Source organism: Raphanus sativus, unplaced genomic scaffold (genome assembly GCF_000801105.2).
Source record: "Raphanus sativus cultivar WK10039 unplaced genomic scaffold, ASM80110v3 Scaffold0539, whole genome shotgun sequence".
NCBI classification, from domain to species: Eukaryota; Viridiplantae; Streptophyta; class Magnoliopsida; order Brassicales; family Brassicaceae; genus Raphanus; species Raphanus sativus.
This window is the reverse complement of record NW_026615857.1, coordinates 1-15,864: the sequence shown is the minus strand read 5'-3', so window position 1 is coordinate 15,864 and position 15,864 is coordinate 1. Positions and strand designations below refer to the sequence as shown.

Genomic DNA, 15,864 nt, shown 5'->3' with positions numbered 1-15,864 from the left:
GGAGCTTAGGTTGTAATATAAAACTTTAGTTATGTGTCGAAAGAGATAAAGATTAAGCGGGAAAGTTCATTCATTACAACAAATGGTCCGAAGCAAGAAACACACTCGACAAGATAAGTCTTAAAATTTTGAGACAAAAGCTCCACACAATAAAGAAAGAAAGATTACATCCCCCTAATGTCACGTGCCTTTGGCAAAGCATCACGTGCCTACCGTCTAGGCCAAACCCATCCAAGGCAAGGTCGAGAGGAAGGAGACGGTCATCGAAGCGACGGCTAGAGCCATTACGGCGTGGCCATCTTTTATGGAAGCTGATCCTGCTTTCTCGCTAGACATCGCTGGAGTTGCTGGAGACGTTCCTCCCGGTGCAGACGGTGTTGTTGAGGTGGCATTGCTTGTTGTGAATACGGCTGCCTCTGGTGAGCTTGGCAAAATCCCGAGGAGTTCTGTTCATTCAATGCACGTTTGTAACTTTTAACATGTAAACAATCTTTCTCAAATGTTTCAAAAAAAAAAAATCTTTCTCAAAAAAAAAAAACTTATAACATGTAAACAATATACTCCCTCTGTTTCTGAATAAGTGTTGTTTTAGAGTTGTGCACACGGATTAAGAAATCATTAAATTTTGCATATTTTCCATACAAAAACATCATTACCCATACATCTCAACCAATAGAAAAATAAAATACAAAATAAAATTAATAAATTCTGCATTGAAATACTAAAACGACACTTATTTTGCAACGAAAATTTTTTTCTACAATGACACTTATTGAAAAACGGAGGGAGTATATGTCAACAGACCAAACAGATTATTTTATTGCAGAAAGTATATTCTTGAAAATTCGACTATAATCAGTCAATCATTTCAAAGTCAAATATCTATATTAAACAAAACAATGTGAAATATTAAAAAGTAAAGAGCATTTAAGAGGAGGTATAATATTACTTTATGAGTTTTATTTTATGAATTAAATTGTTTTTAAAAAATTAGTAACATTGGATTTTTATTAGGTCGTAAATTCAATAGTAAAATCTAATTTTTTAGTTACAGTTACAATCACTATAAATTTCTGATTTTAGTGTTTTCTGAAACTAAAACGATCTCTATCATAATCGCAAAGACTGTTGAATATAAAGTGGCTCTCTTTTGAAAATAAAAACAAATGGCTGTATAGTAAAAGGGGAATTTTTAAAAATACCACTTTGAAGGTACCATTATTCATCTTTACCACCATTAAGTACACATTTTCAAAAATACCTTATTTATTAAAATGTTAAAGACTCTTATATCTTTGTTTTTATATGTTTTTCAAAATTTTAATCCAAAATTCTAAATCCTAAACCCCAATTCTAAACCCTAAACCCTAAATCTTCAACTCTAAACCCTAAACCCTATACTATATACCCTAAATTCAATATCCTAAACCCTAAACCCTGAAACCTCAACTATAAACCCTAAATCCTCAACTCTAAACCCTAAACTTTATACCCTAAACCCTAAAACATCAAATCTAAACCCTAAAACATAAAATCTAAACCCTAAATCCTAAACGTTCAAATCTAAACCATTCATTAAAAGTAGTGGTAAAAGTGGTTAGTGTAAACATGAAAAGTGGTACTATGAAAATGGTATTTTTGGCAATTTCTCATAGTAAAAGTAGCTTATAGAAATGTGCTATAAATTAAATGCGATGTTCTGTAAATCTAGTTGCAACCTGATACCTGCCGCGTTAAAGTATTGGGTCCCTAAAGTATTTATAGCTAAATTGGCTATTGGTTGGTTGGTTTCATTTAACTTGGAGCATTAAAAGCTATAAAACTCATGAAAGCAGGTTTTTGACAACGCATGTCCTCCAGTTATATAAAACTCATTATTAATATAAACAAAATCACTAACCCACTTGTCTTGGTCGAAACAATGTGTATCATATAGATAGTTTTGACCGGTTTTGCCTAACACCAGGTCACTATTTCTCTATTTAGCTAGTCTCAATCTCAATATCTAAGTAATTTGCATGTCTTTGGTTCGCATATAGACACATGAAGATATCATAACTCATAAGCAGATCGAGATTAATATGTTGATACAAAGAACTTTGAGCCAAATAAACGAGAAAACGTACTTGGACAGTTGGAGATGCTAGCGTTGTGGAGCTGACAAGAAGTTGGAAGTTGAATGAGTTTGGCTTCTTGAATACCAAGATCCTTAAAAGCTTGTCCTCCTGACTTGGCTTGTTGAATCAAGAAACACAAACACTTTGGATCTTTCTCTTTTATTCCTTCGATAGCGTCACAACACTTCTTAGATGGATTTGGTGCCTTCCCTGTCGCGAAATCCAAACACAAAGTCACCGTTTGAATATCTTTGCTACATTCGTCTAACAAAGATCCTCCTCCCGCCGGAGCCGCCGGTGTAGCAGCGGAGATGGAGGCAACGACCGTCATGGTTACTAGGAAGAGGTGAAAGTAGAAACCCTTCATTTTTAGTCTTTCACACTTTTTTTTCTGCTCTTTTTCTGTTGGGGATTTTGTTTGTATTTAAAAGCTTAAATGACTTTGTGGTGTGTTGTGTAATAAATGTCACTGTGGTATGTGTAGTTGGGAGTTTAGATCCACAACCATAATACATATTAACATTAAGAGTCGACGCTGATATAATTCTTGATTTATTGACCTTTTTGTTTGTTTGCGTGTTGGTATTATTGACGCAAAAGAGTGAAATAACACATAGGTTTATCAATAAGGAAAGTGCTTTTAAAAAACGTGAGTAATGTTCTTTCATTATAACGCATTTTAGCCCAAATTATATGCACGTTTGTTCTTTTCATTATAACGCATAGCCCAAATGTGAGTATGTTCTTACCAATCTCTAGGTATTGTAATCGTCTTATGTGCACTTGCAGTTCGAAAGCTAGTCAGAGGAAAACACTTCTTCTTCCTTCCAGTAGGTTTCAGAGCTGTTTCGTGTTATGTGTAAGTCGAGAGATAGGTTGAAGAGATCTTAATATTATTCACGTCTCAATGGTGACTTATATACAACGTAATACATGTGTGGTGATAACACCGAATCAGAACAGAATATATCCTAAGATATCTACACAGCATATTCCGTATAACATATATTGTACGTCGGTCCAAGAACTCTCTAGACCCTTCCTTAACACTCCCCCTCAAGTTGGAGCGTGCAAATCACAGACTCCATACTTGGATAACAAATATCTGAATGCCGATGCTCCTAGTGCCTTCGTCAGGATATCCGCAAGCTGCTCATTTGTCCGAACATGCACTGTACTAATGAGCTTAGCCTTCACTGCATCTCTCACACTGTGACAATCCTTCTCAATATGCTTCGTCCGTTCATGGAAAACCGGGTTAGCTGCAATATAGATAGCAGCCTTACTATCACAAAACAACTCCATTGGCATCTCATGCTCTACTCCAAGATCAGCCAAGAGTCTCTTCATCCATTTCAACTCTTTCAATGCATCAGACATCGCTCTGTACTCCGCTTCTGCAGATGAGTGGGACACCGTATCTTGCTTCTTAGTCTTCCAGGCGACAGGTGAATTACCCAGTAAGACCATATATGCTGATAATGATCTCCTCGTCAGCGGACAAGAGTTGTAATCAGAGTCGCAATAAGCTTGAATCTTCAAGTCACTGTCTGATCTTAACATAACCCCCTGTCCTGGACTCCCTTTTATGTATCGCAACACTCTCATGACAGCATCCCAGTGAGCTTCTCTTGGCTCGTGCATCACCTGAGACAACACGTGAACCGCATACGACAAGTCCGGCCGTGTTATGGTTAAGTAAACGAGACGCCCCACAACTCTCCGAAACCGCACCGGATCAACATACAGAGAACTCTTATCGCCTAACAGCTGATGATTCACCTCCATTGGTGTACTTACTGGTTTACACCCGAGCATTCCAGCTTCACTTACGATGTCTAATGCGTACTTACGCTGGGACAGAAACATCCCCTGAGGCCCTCTTGCGATCTCTATACCCAGAAAATACTTGGCTTTTCCAAGATCTTTCATGTGAAAACAATCACTCAAATATTTCTTGAACTTCACCATCATGTCGAGATCATTACCTGCTACAATCAAGTCATCGACATATACTAGAACTCGAACACACTTGTCTCCTTTAGTGTAAATGAATAGCGAGTAATCCTCATAGGATTGTACAAAGCCAAAACCTGCAAGAGCCTTTGTCAACTTCTCAAACCAGCACCTAGGAGCTTGTTTCAATCCGTACAAAGATTTCCGCAGTCTACATACTTTATTGGGATTATCAGATTGAAACCCTGGAGGAAGTCTCATGAATACTTCTTCCTCAAGATCTCCATGCAAAAATGCATTGTGCACATCCATTTGGTGTACCTCCCAATTCTTTGCTGCTGCAACTTCCAACAAAGTCCTTACTGTATCCATCTTGGCGACCGGTGCAAATGTTTCTTCATAATCCTCTCCTTCTACTTGATGATTTCCGCAACAGACAAGACGAGCTTTATATCTCTCTATCGTCCCATCTGCGTTGTATTTGATTGTGAACACCCATTTGCTACCAATGGCCTTCTTCCCAGCAGGTAAGTCTACAACATCCCATGTTCGGCTCAGCTCAAGTGCATCAACTTCTACCTTCACTGCTTTTCGCCATCTTTTATCTTTAAATGCCTCCTTGTAGTTCTTTGGTATTAAACCAGCGCTCACCGCCGCAAGAAAAGCCTGATGAGCATCAGAAAACCGATCATCACACACATACTCAGAGATCGGATAAAGTGTTTTACCTGAACCATTAGACGACGACTCGTCTCGGATACCGGTGTTGTAGACGATGTTATGTTTATCAGGAGAACTCTCCACATTGTACAGAACGTAGTCTTTTAGTTTAACCGACTGAGTTGGTTGCCTATGACCACGCCCTAACTGTTCATCCGTCGGTATAGTTGCAGGAGCAGCTTCATCAACCTGACTTACTCCCTCATTTCCAGCGTCCATGTGTTCATCTGCACTCGAGTCGACCACGTTCTTATCACTCCCCCTTTCCACGACAATCTCAATCTGAGGGAACTCATCATACAAACCAGGCTCCATTACTACAGGTGTAGAAGACGACAACTTCTCTCTTACTTCATCTTTTTCAAACGGGAACTCCATCTCATCAAATACCACGTCTCGAGAGACAAAGATCTTTTTTTTCTCTAGATCATACAGCTTCCATCCCTTCTTACCGTATGGGTATCCAACAAATACACATCTCTTGCTTCTAACTCCGAATTTATCTTTATCCCTCCTTGCTTGATGTGCGAAAGCCAAGCATCCAAACACTCGAATGTTCTCGTACGAAGGCTTGCTCCCGTATAGACATTCGTATGGTGATTTCCCTAGGAGAAGCTTCGTAGGTGTCATATTAATAAGATGAGCAGCCGCCAATACACTCTCTCCCCAAAAACGCACAGGAAGACTTGCCTGAAAGAGTAGTGACCTTGCAACGTTTAGTATATGGCGATGCTTCCTCTCTACTCTCCCATTTTGCTGCGGCGTACCCACACACGATGTCTGGTGCAAGATCCCTCTCTCGCCAAAGTACCTTGTCAAGCACGTAAACTCTGTGCCATTATCACTTCTCACCGTTTTTACCTTCTTGCCAAATTGGCGATCAGCAAAAGCAATAAAGTTCGGAAGAACTGTTCTCACTTCGCTCTTTTCTAGCAGTAGGTGTATCCAAACTGCCCTTGAGTAGTCGTCCACTATGGTGAGAAAGTAAACAGCACCACAAGAGGATGGTATGCGATATGGACCCCATAAATCGGTATGTATCAACTCAAATGAACTCAAACTTTTATTAGAACTTTCTGAAAACATCTCTTTTGTTTGCTTAGACTGAAAACAGATATCACATCCACCAAACTTGGTTGTGACATCTTTAACACCAGAAATAAAAGGTAAATAACTCAAAACACCAAATGCAGGATGACCCAGTCGACAATGCCATAAAGTTTGATCTTCTGAAGCCTTAACTCGATGTCCTCTCGCTACTGTCACATCCCGATAAACATAAACACCATCTTTAACTTCACCGGCTCCAATCAGAGTCCTCGTAAAACGGTCCTGCAATACACAAAGAGTATCAGTAAACATCGCAAGACAACCAGTCTGCTTGAGCAGCTTTGCAACTGATAACAAAGTACAGTTCAGATTCTGAACATAAAGAACATTTATCAACGTAAGCTTCTTAGACAACTCCAAGCTACCACTCTTGGTTGCCATGACATAGCTACCATCGGCGAAACAAACTCGACATGGAACAATACTTCTCACATCAGTAAGTAACATTCTATCGCCTGTCATATGGTGCGAAGCACCCGTGTCTATAATAACCTCACCAGTCTGTACCGTACCATTCAACTTGTCTGGTATTGGCGCAGATTTCTGTTTCTCCAAGAAGGATGTCAATGATGCCCATTGCTCAGCACTCAGTGGAGGTATGCCTGCGTTCTGGTTCATACTCGTAGTGGCTGTGGCCGCTTGTGCGTTTCCTCTAGAACCGTTGTTAAGTGGTCTGGAACCGCGTCCTCTGCCTCTGCCACCTCTGCCTCCTTGACTGCGATCAGTGAACCACTCAGGGAAGCCAATGAGTTGCCAACACTCCTTCTTCTCATGACCAGTTCGCCCACAATGATTGCACACAATAGAACTCCGACCTCGAGCAACTGCTGCAACAGCACCTCCAGTCATCGTCTCATCTCCACGATTCTCCACTCTCGCATTAAACCCAACCGGAGCATCTTTGGATTCCATCCTTCCTGCACCTATCCTCTTCTCTTCACGTACAACTCTCTGATACACAGAGTTGAGATCTGGAAGTGGCTCCATCCCAATGATGTTAGTGCAAACATTGCCATAACGCGCCTCGTCCAGCCCCATGAGAAACTGATGTACTTTCTCTTCCTCATATTCCTTGGAATACACTTCAGACGCATTGCAGGTACACAAAGGAAGAGGTTTGCAATTTAACAACTCTTCCCACTTCTGCGACAGCCTTCCAAAGTACTCCATAACGCTAGCACCATCTTGCTTACACGACGCCAATTCAGCTTTAAGCTGATGAACTCGAACTCCACTCCCCACAGAGAAGCGTTTCTTAAGCTCTTTCCACAACTTACACGCATCAGGAGAGAATGGAATCGTTGATCGCAGAGCCGGTGAGATCGAAGCTCTTATCCACCCAACAATCATCGAATTCACCGTCCTCCACATCTCTGCTTCCATCGGCTTCTCCTTCTCGTCAGGAAGCGTCAAGGTCCCATTGATAAAACTGATCTTACGCTTAGCTCTAAGAGCGTTCTCAAGCTCTGAAGCCCACTCAGCGTAGTTCTCTCCACTCAGCACCACAGGTGAGATACAAGTCCCCGGATTATCTGCCGGAGCAAGGTAATAAGGAGACATGTTTGCTTCAACTGAAGACTTTCCCAAACTCACAATATCTGATTTCTCTCCACTCATATTTTGGTGATTTTCTCTCGGACTAAACAAGTTTCACAGATCTAGCCTCACAGTGGCTCTGATACCATGTAAGTCGAGAGATAGGTTGAAGAGATCTTAATATTATTCACGTCTCAATGGTGACTTATATACAACGTAATACATGTGTGGTGATAACACCGAATCAGAACAGAATATATCCTAAGATATCTACACAGCATATTCCGTATAACATATATTGTACGTCGGTCCAAGAACTCTCTAGACCCTTCCTTAACATTATGTAGGTTGATCCTGACGTTCAATCTTGCTCACGAAAGCCAATCCAAGTCGGTTGTTCATCCACATAGAGGACGAAAACCTACCCTACACTCATCATCTATTCACTTGTGGCATATACCTTGGCTGATGAAGAAAACCCAACAAACAATCAAATTATGATAACAATAGACATCTTTATTCTAATACTAAAAGGGAAAAATCACAAGAAGTACTACCAATTAATCTAGTAGTTTAAATTCCTAGTTCACCTACAAATGATCTTTGAGATCACATGTTCAGATTGGATTGAAATAAATCTATTTTAAGGAATTAGTTAAATTAAATTGTTTAAACTTAGTCCAAAAATATGTATGGGCTTACATACTCGAAAACCTCTAACTCGGTAAAAAAAGTTAACTTAATCCACGAGAGAAAAAAAAAAAGCCAAAGCTAATATAAGATTCCACATGGCACATGGCACATATATGTCTAAATAAGGAAACTTATAGATATTTCCAAGTAAAAAATATAAGATTCCACATAGTGAAGAATACTAGAGAGATAAGTTCCTTCATATATTTTTCAAGTGATTAGAATTCTGATTTTCCACTTCAATACTTTGTAGTTTATAGATGGAATTGTGAATACCAAATCTAAATACATGTAAAAGCTTCTAGATTGTTTAGGTCTACCACTAACAAAGATAACATGATGTACTTTGCATCACATACGATGGCTTCTTACCGTATTGACCGATAAATTTCTAAATAACTACTAAATCTACATTCTAAACCATTACTATATATGATTACAAACTATGAAGTTTTTTTTTTTGTAAACTATCTATGAAGTTAAAACTAAAATAAAAAAGCAATATGATCTCTGAAACTAAACCCAATATGATATCTGGAAATGAAAAAGCAATATGATCAACCTGTCCTTGTACTTATTGTTGTTGAAGACCACTTTAAAAATATAGTTTCTTTGACGAGATCTGATAATCTAAAGTCGTTACTCGTGGACAATTATACTTTATAGTGACTTATTTGATACGTCTCATAAGTAAATTTCGTAGAGGAGACTCTCAACTAAACTAACTAACAAATATAATTAAAGAAAATTCACACGTAGGGACGACTTGCCAAAAAATAAAAGGATTTTCAGCTTCTACTGCACATCCCATTAATATACTACTACTATTAGTTAGTACTTAGTAATATTAAGAGAGATGTAATTTCGATTCCTTCTTTTAATTATGTGAAACTTTTCAAAGGTACAAGCCATTGACTAACGATGATCTGATTATCGAATTCAATAATTTTTAGAAGTTTGTAGATCAAACACTTGTCTTATTTAATCCTTCAACGGTTACCTACCTATGTTTCCTATGTTTCTTCTCAAACAAAACTTATCATCAAATCTTCTTTTTAAAGAAGCAGACACGAGAGTCATATGTATAGTTAATCTGATCCAATTCACTTTCTTTATTTCTCTCTTCTTGGTCTCCAGCTTTTCTCTCCTTGAATAACAAGAAATAAGAATGTTCTGGTTTAAAAAAAGAAACGCACTCCAGGATTTGAAAGAAAGTGTCAAGTGTTACCAACGTGAATTATCTGTTTGCTATCAAGATTGTTTGACTTTAATTTGGAAAAAGAGCTATTCACAGTCCAGTCTAATAGCATATCCAACCTCACTCCATAATTTACTCCAAATTAAGAAATGAAGTTAAAAATGGAGTGGAAAATGGAATGATGACCAAAAAATAAAAACATTACTCCGAGTAATGCTTTTATTTTTTTCTCATCACTCCATTTTCAACTCCATTTCTTAATTTAAAGTAAATTATGGAGTGGAATTGGAGATGTCCTAACTTAGACCTAAAGGCTCTCAAAGGTTGGAACTGATACATGTTGCTTGCATTATTCTCATATATTTCCTCTGATGTCCCAACATCTAAACCTACAAGAGTAATAAAGCAGATCGGAAGATAATAATTGAAAGAGAAAATTCTATAAAAATACCCGAACAAAATTTTGTTAAGCTTTTTAATACTCAAACTTTTTTACTACCCAGTTTAATACATCAACTAATTATTTTGCTCATTTTAATATCCAAACTTGTAAAACTGTGTCCACTTTAATATCCGAACTTTATTTATTTTAATAAAAATACTAATAAGTTTCAAATAAAAGTTTTAAAAAACTCTAAAATTTACAAAATAAACTCAGAAAATTCTAATTTTTTTTGGTGTTGAGAAATAAAAATAACTAAATAGTGTAAAATATTAATTTTGTAATAAAATTTCTAATTTTTAAATATTGTATTTAGTTTGTTTTCTGAAATAAAAAACGAAAATTATTTTTATCATTCAAATTCATTTATTTTCTGTAAAAATAAATTTTCCATGGTTTATTTACCTTCTTTTCTAAATCTTAAAATAAAATTAGAATTTTTAATATTTTTTTCTTAGATTTTTGAGATTTTATTAAGTTTTGTTTGAAATTTATTAGTATTTTTATTTAAATAAATAAAGTTTAGGTATTAAAATGGTACAGTGTTAAAAGTTTGGGTATTAAATTAGCAAAATAATTAGTTGGGGTATTAAACTGGATAGTGAAAAAGTTTGGGTATAAAAAGCTTAACAAAATTTAGTTCGGGTATTTTTATGGAATTTTCCCTAATTGAAATATGATAACTTTCATTTTTCGTTCTTTAGGTGGAATACATAAATTACTTAGGCTAAAACGATGATTAATAGGTTGAGTATATATTTTTCATCAAGCAAACCCTAAATTTATAGTTAAAAATATTATGGAACACAAATAAGCTAAGTTAGGCATAGAGTAAACTTTTCAACATGTTTTGGAGGTTGATGTAGACCATTGTTATCTTGCTATAATGAAAGAAAACAAATTCTAGTAGGATAGAATAAATAAGAAAATGTTGTATATATATCTAAGTTAAATCATTGTAGTGTATTTTATATCTGAGTTCTAAACTAAATAGATTACAAGAATGAGTATTCTATGTTTAAATATGACATAAAATAAAATATAGTTACATAATTTAATAAAATATATGTACACTCTTACTTATGTTACTAATAGTTTTCATATTTTTGAAAATTTTAAAACTTATAATATTATTTTTTGACTACAAAATGGTAAAATATATTCAAAAGTAGTCTAAAGATTAAAAATCCTAATGAGATAAATAAAAGAGTGTTCTATTTTACCAATTCTCTTTTTTATCAACTTGAGTAATTTTCTGTTTTTTATACGTGATGATTCAACTTTCTTTAGGAAAATATAAATAAAGAAACGACAATTTTAGCTTTTTGAGTTCTCTATATTATTTTGGAATATATGCCAAATTGAAATAATAATTTATAATCATAAAAATTGTGGCATATTTTTAAAATAATAATAATTAAAAGCGAACATGGTCGACAACGAATAATGTGTAAATAATTATAAAACTGAAATTAATAGAGGTGATTCAAGAACATTGAGAGAGGTTTGTAGTTTAGGGGATATTTAAATGTAGATCTAAATAGCCGACACATACATGTATGGTCGGCGCGTGTCGGCCGTCGAAGTCGGCAAACCCTCAACTCTCCCTCCAATACAGTTCAAACATTTGGTTTATTCTTTGCTTTAAGTAACAGTAACAGTATCTTTTATTACTATACTAGTTGATAACCGTAACAACAATGGTACAAGATGTGGAAATATAAATGATTTTCTCCATATAGTTATTGTTTAAAAAAATTCCACTAATATTATAAAATAATTGGTTTAATTTTCTATTAATACTCCCTCCGTTTTTATTATAAGTCTTTTGAGAACTATAGACATAAATTAAGAAAATCATTAATTTTTAGATTTTCTAGACAAAAACATCATTAATTATTTATCTAATTACAATTCAATCAATACAAAAATAGAAGATAATTTATCATTGATTATACTACATTAAGTGTAAATAAATTTTACATAAAAAAAAATGAAAACGACTTATAATTCGGAATAAATGAACTTCTCTAAAACGACTTATATTAAAAAATGTAGGGAGTATTATTTTAGAAAAATTAGATCTAATAACAAAAAACTATAATTCATTAACTAACCAAAAACCTACCATCTCTCATACCTTTTCTTCCTATCTCTCTCTCTAATGTCTCTACCAAAATCTAATATTTTTTTTGTTATTTAGCAAAGAAGCCCATTATTTTATTTGGTTGTACTGGTTGAAAACTTCAAAACAGATAAAATTCAAAAATGTATCTGTTATTATTTTATTAATAAAAATCTAAAATATTATTGATATGAAATGGCAAAAAATAAATTGTATAGCAGTTACTCTGAGTTTAAAGTTATAATTCTCTTTAAGTCTGTGTATGCAATTTTTATAGCAGTTATGATATTTAAAAATTAAAATACAAACTATTTTGTATTTTGTCTTCCAAATCTATTTTTTAAATAGAAAAAAAAATCAAACCAACTAATCGATAACTGAAAGTTAAATTTATATAATTAAAATCTAACTTAGAAATTTGAGAATTTCATATGCTTACAATATTGCCAAATACTTTAAAGTTCTTACCAGCTAAGTTAATTCACCCAAAATTGCATATTTCTTTTCATCTTTACTTAATACTAATAATAACTTGCACATTCGTTAAAGAAAAGAAAATAGCTTGCTAATTGGTTAACCCTCTATCACGCTTGTGTAGTTCATGAGAAAGGCAAAATGAAAAGGAGAGCTTTGAAGTAAAGACGTGTTTAATAAATGTCGGTGAAAAATGGACCTCTCGATTAGCATCACCATTCATACTTCGACCGATCCAATACGTCAATAGCTGTTTATTATGCATCACATATTCATTCATTATCATCACTCGACGACAAAAGACAAGAAAACACTATCATCTACAAAATTAGAAATTTGAAAACTCTAACCAAATCTTTTTGTTTTGTTCAGCAGTGTTCAAATCATTTGACAATTTGAAAACTTACATTGCATTTTGCATAAAAAGACACCGTAATGATTTTCTTGTAGTCACATCCCAGAGATTTGACGACCATAATGATGTAAAAGAAACTATGAATATGAGTATCCTAATTGGCTTTTTGTGTTCTAATAATAAAAATGTCGCCTAATAATACCGTCGCTAATGCAAAATCTAAAATCATTTGAAAAGAATAAAATAAAATAAAAGAGTATTTTAAGTAAAACAAGAACAGAATCTTTATAACTAAAATAATATTTACTTAGAAGTAATAGAAAAACAAATCTCTTTGTGTGTACTTGCATCCTCGCACCTTGGCTTTATTTTGACTTCAGAATAACTTCTCCTTTCTTCTCTTCACTAAATATTTTATTTTTTTTCTCTTCAATTTTTTTTTTCTCAATAGGTGGAATCAGCCATAGCCAAAAGCTTCTCCTCTCTGATTTGTTGGGATCGAGAGAGACTTTGTCATGAAAATTTGTAGAAACATCATCTCAAAGAGAAGTATATCATTATAGCTAATGTGTGATGCTCTTCTTTTGACCACCACCTCTGTTGGTTTATGACCAGACTCATCGTTGTTCTGCCTACTTTTATCAGATGCAGATTGAAGATTCATGTTTGGTATGTTTGTTCCTCTGTTTCCACCAGATTTTTATGTTTATCTGAGTTTTTTTTTTCTTTCTGGGAAATGAACCAGATTGGTTTTGATTCTTGTTCTTGTGTTCTGATTTGTTGATGTTTCTTTCATCTGTTACTTGACATCCAAGACTCTTCCTTCTAACTATTTTAACCAGATTTGTTTTATGTCTTGTCTTTTTGATCTTCTTGGCTCTGTTTCTTATTTACTTATAAATTTGTTTTTTTCTTTTCTAGACACAACACTGAGTTGGATTTGTTTTCTGTAGACTGGTTTAGCTAATCACTGATTCATGTTCTTTTTTTTCCTCCTTGTAGTGTTGAGTTTTAAACCGACAGAACTATTGGCATAGATATATATACAGCAAACAATGGATGCTAACGAAGTTGAAGAGAGTTTCTTTGCCCCTGGTGATGCCAAGGTATCTGAATCAGACTCCTTTTTTTTTTTCTTCCCCCAATAAATTATTCAAAATTTTTTTCCCTGAGATATTTCACCAAGACATTATAAGATTCTTCTCTTGCATTGATTCAATTAATACTATCAATCTGTACCTCTAGCTCTTGACTTTTTTTTTTCCTTTAATTGCAAGTGTAAAAAGAGTGGCTAACAGATTATTATTATTTCAGCTACATGGAGAAATGTGCAACGCCCTATCAGCGATCTACTGCAGGATCATGTCTATATTCCCCTCGCTCGAAGATGCTCGGCCGAGAAGCAAATCAGGAATACAAGCTTTGTGTTCACTTCACGTTGTTTTAGAAAAAGTGAAGAACATCCTACGCCATTGCACTGAATCTAGTAAACTATATTTGGTAAGTTTTTTTTCTTATATGTCTTATTATAAAAAAACAATTCAAAAGTTCTTAATTCTTCTCTCTAAGTCTAAACCAACCAAGCTCCTTTTTGACATGGTATAGGCTATAACAGGAGATTCAGTAGTTTTGAAATTCGAAAAGGCGAAAACTTCTCTTTTAGATAGCCTTAGGCGTGTTGAAGACATAGTCCAACAGTCCATTGCCTCTCAGGTTTGTTTTACTTTTTGTTTTTTCTTCTCTCTTATTAGTTTTGATGATATTGTAAATTTAATTTTTAAAAATTTTAATTTATTATTTATCATTTAGCCTATATTTTTAATTTCGTATTGAACACGAAATATCTCAGGATCAGCACTATCTGTGGTACTCTTGTTTTGTCTTCTAGAGTTCAATGGTTTTTATTCACGTCTTACTTTTTGCAGATTTTGGAGATTATAACGGAACTAGAGAACACTCAGTTCTCGCTTGATCCATCAGAGAAGGAAGTTGGCGACCAGATCATTGGACTGCTCCAACAAGGAGGCAACTTCGAGAGCTCATCTGAGAACAACAACGAGCTCGAAGTTTTCCATCAGGCTGCTACTAGACTAGGCATCACATCTTCAAGAGCAGCACTAACAGAGCGAAGATGCCTCAAGAAACTCATCGAGAGGGCAAGAATGGAGGAGGACAAGAGGAAAGAATCAATCGTGGCGTACCTGTTGCATCTCATGAGGAAGTACTCGAAGCTGTTCAGAAGCGAGATCTGGGATGACAATGATTCGCAAGGTAGCAGCTCACTGCCTTGTTCACCGACTGTTCAAGGCTCTCTAGACGATCCTCCAGGCCGTGCTTTCGACAGACAGCTGTCTAAACTGAGCTCCTTCAACTTCAGACCTTGTAATAACAACAGTAATAATAGGAGATGTTCTGTGCAGATGTCTGTTCCTCCAGATGAGTTAAGGTGTCCCTATATCGTTGCAGCTTATGTATGATCCTGTTATCATCGCCTCTGGACAAACGTACGAGAGATTATGTATCGAGAAATGGTTCAGCGATGGACACAGCACATGTCCCAAGACACAGCAGCAGCTGTCTCATCTATGCTTGACTCCTAACTACTGTGTCAAGGCTCTGATATCGAGTTGGTGTGAGCAGAACGGCGTTCAGGTCCCTGATGGACCTCCTGAGTCTCTAGACCTTAACTACTGGAGGCTGGCCTTGTCTGTGTCCGAGTCTTCAGGGAAAAGTGTTGGTTCTTGTAAGTTTAAGGATGTGAAGGTGGTTCCTCTGGAAGAGAGTGGGACTATTAAAGAGGAATCTTGCGAGTTAGAATACCAGGAAGAAGCTGAAGTGACACTTGTGAGAGATGTTCAGAGCTGTTAACCACTTTGAGTGAAGTGGATACTTTGAGGAAGAAGTGCAGAGTTGTTGAGCAGATGAGAGTGTTGCTTAAGGATGATGAGGAGGCCAGGATTCTCATGGGGGAGAATGGGTGTGTTGAAGCTTTGCTTCAGTTTCTTGGAGCAGCTCTCATTGAAAAAAATGATTCAGCTCAGAATGTTGGAGCCATGGCTCTCTTTAACTTGGCTGTGACAACAACAGGTATGACTCTTAACTTATGATTGATGTTCAGACAAAAGTTAGTTCTAAGAA

The 15,864-nt window shown here is 35.6% G+C and overlaps 1 protein-coding gene and 1 pseudogene across 1 annotated transcript; one reads left to right on the top strand and one right to left on the bottom strand.

Moving 5' to 3' along the window:
* Positions 1-48: 48 nt before the first annotated feature.
* LOC130502398 (non-specific lipid transfer protein GPI-anchored 1-like) lies at positions 49-2,563 on the bottom strand. The gene is made up of 2 exons (XM_056997192.1): positions 2,127-2,563; positions 49-446 (listed from the first exon to the last, which is right to left on the bottom strand). Exons 1-2 carry the CDS (start codon positions 2,482-2,484, stop codon positions 217-219), a joined length of 588 nt encoding a protein of 195 aa, XP_056853172.1. The 5' UTR covers positions 2,485-2,563; the 3' UTR covers positions 49-216.
* Positions 2,564-13,038: 10,475 nt separating this feature from the next.
* Positions 13,039-15,813, top strand: LOC130502396 (U-box domain-containing protein 45-like; annotated as a pseudogene).
* Positions 15,814-15,864: the final 51 nt, after the last annotated feature.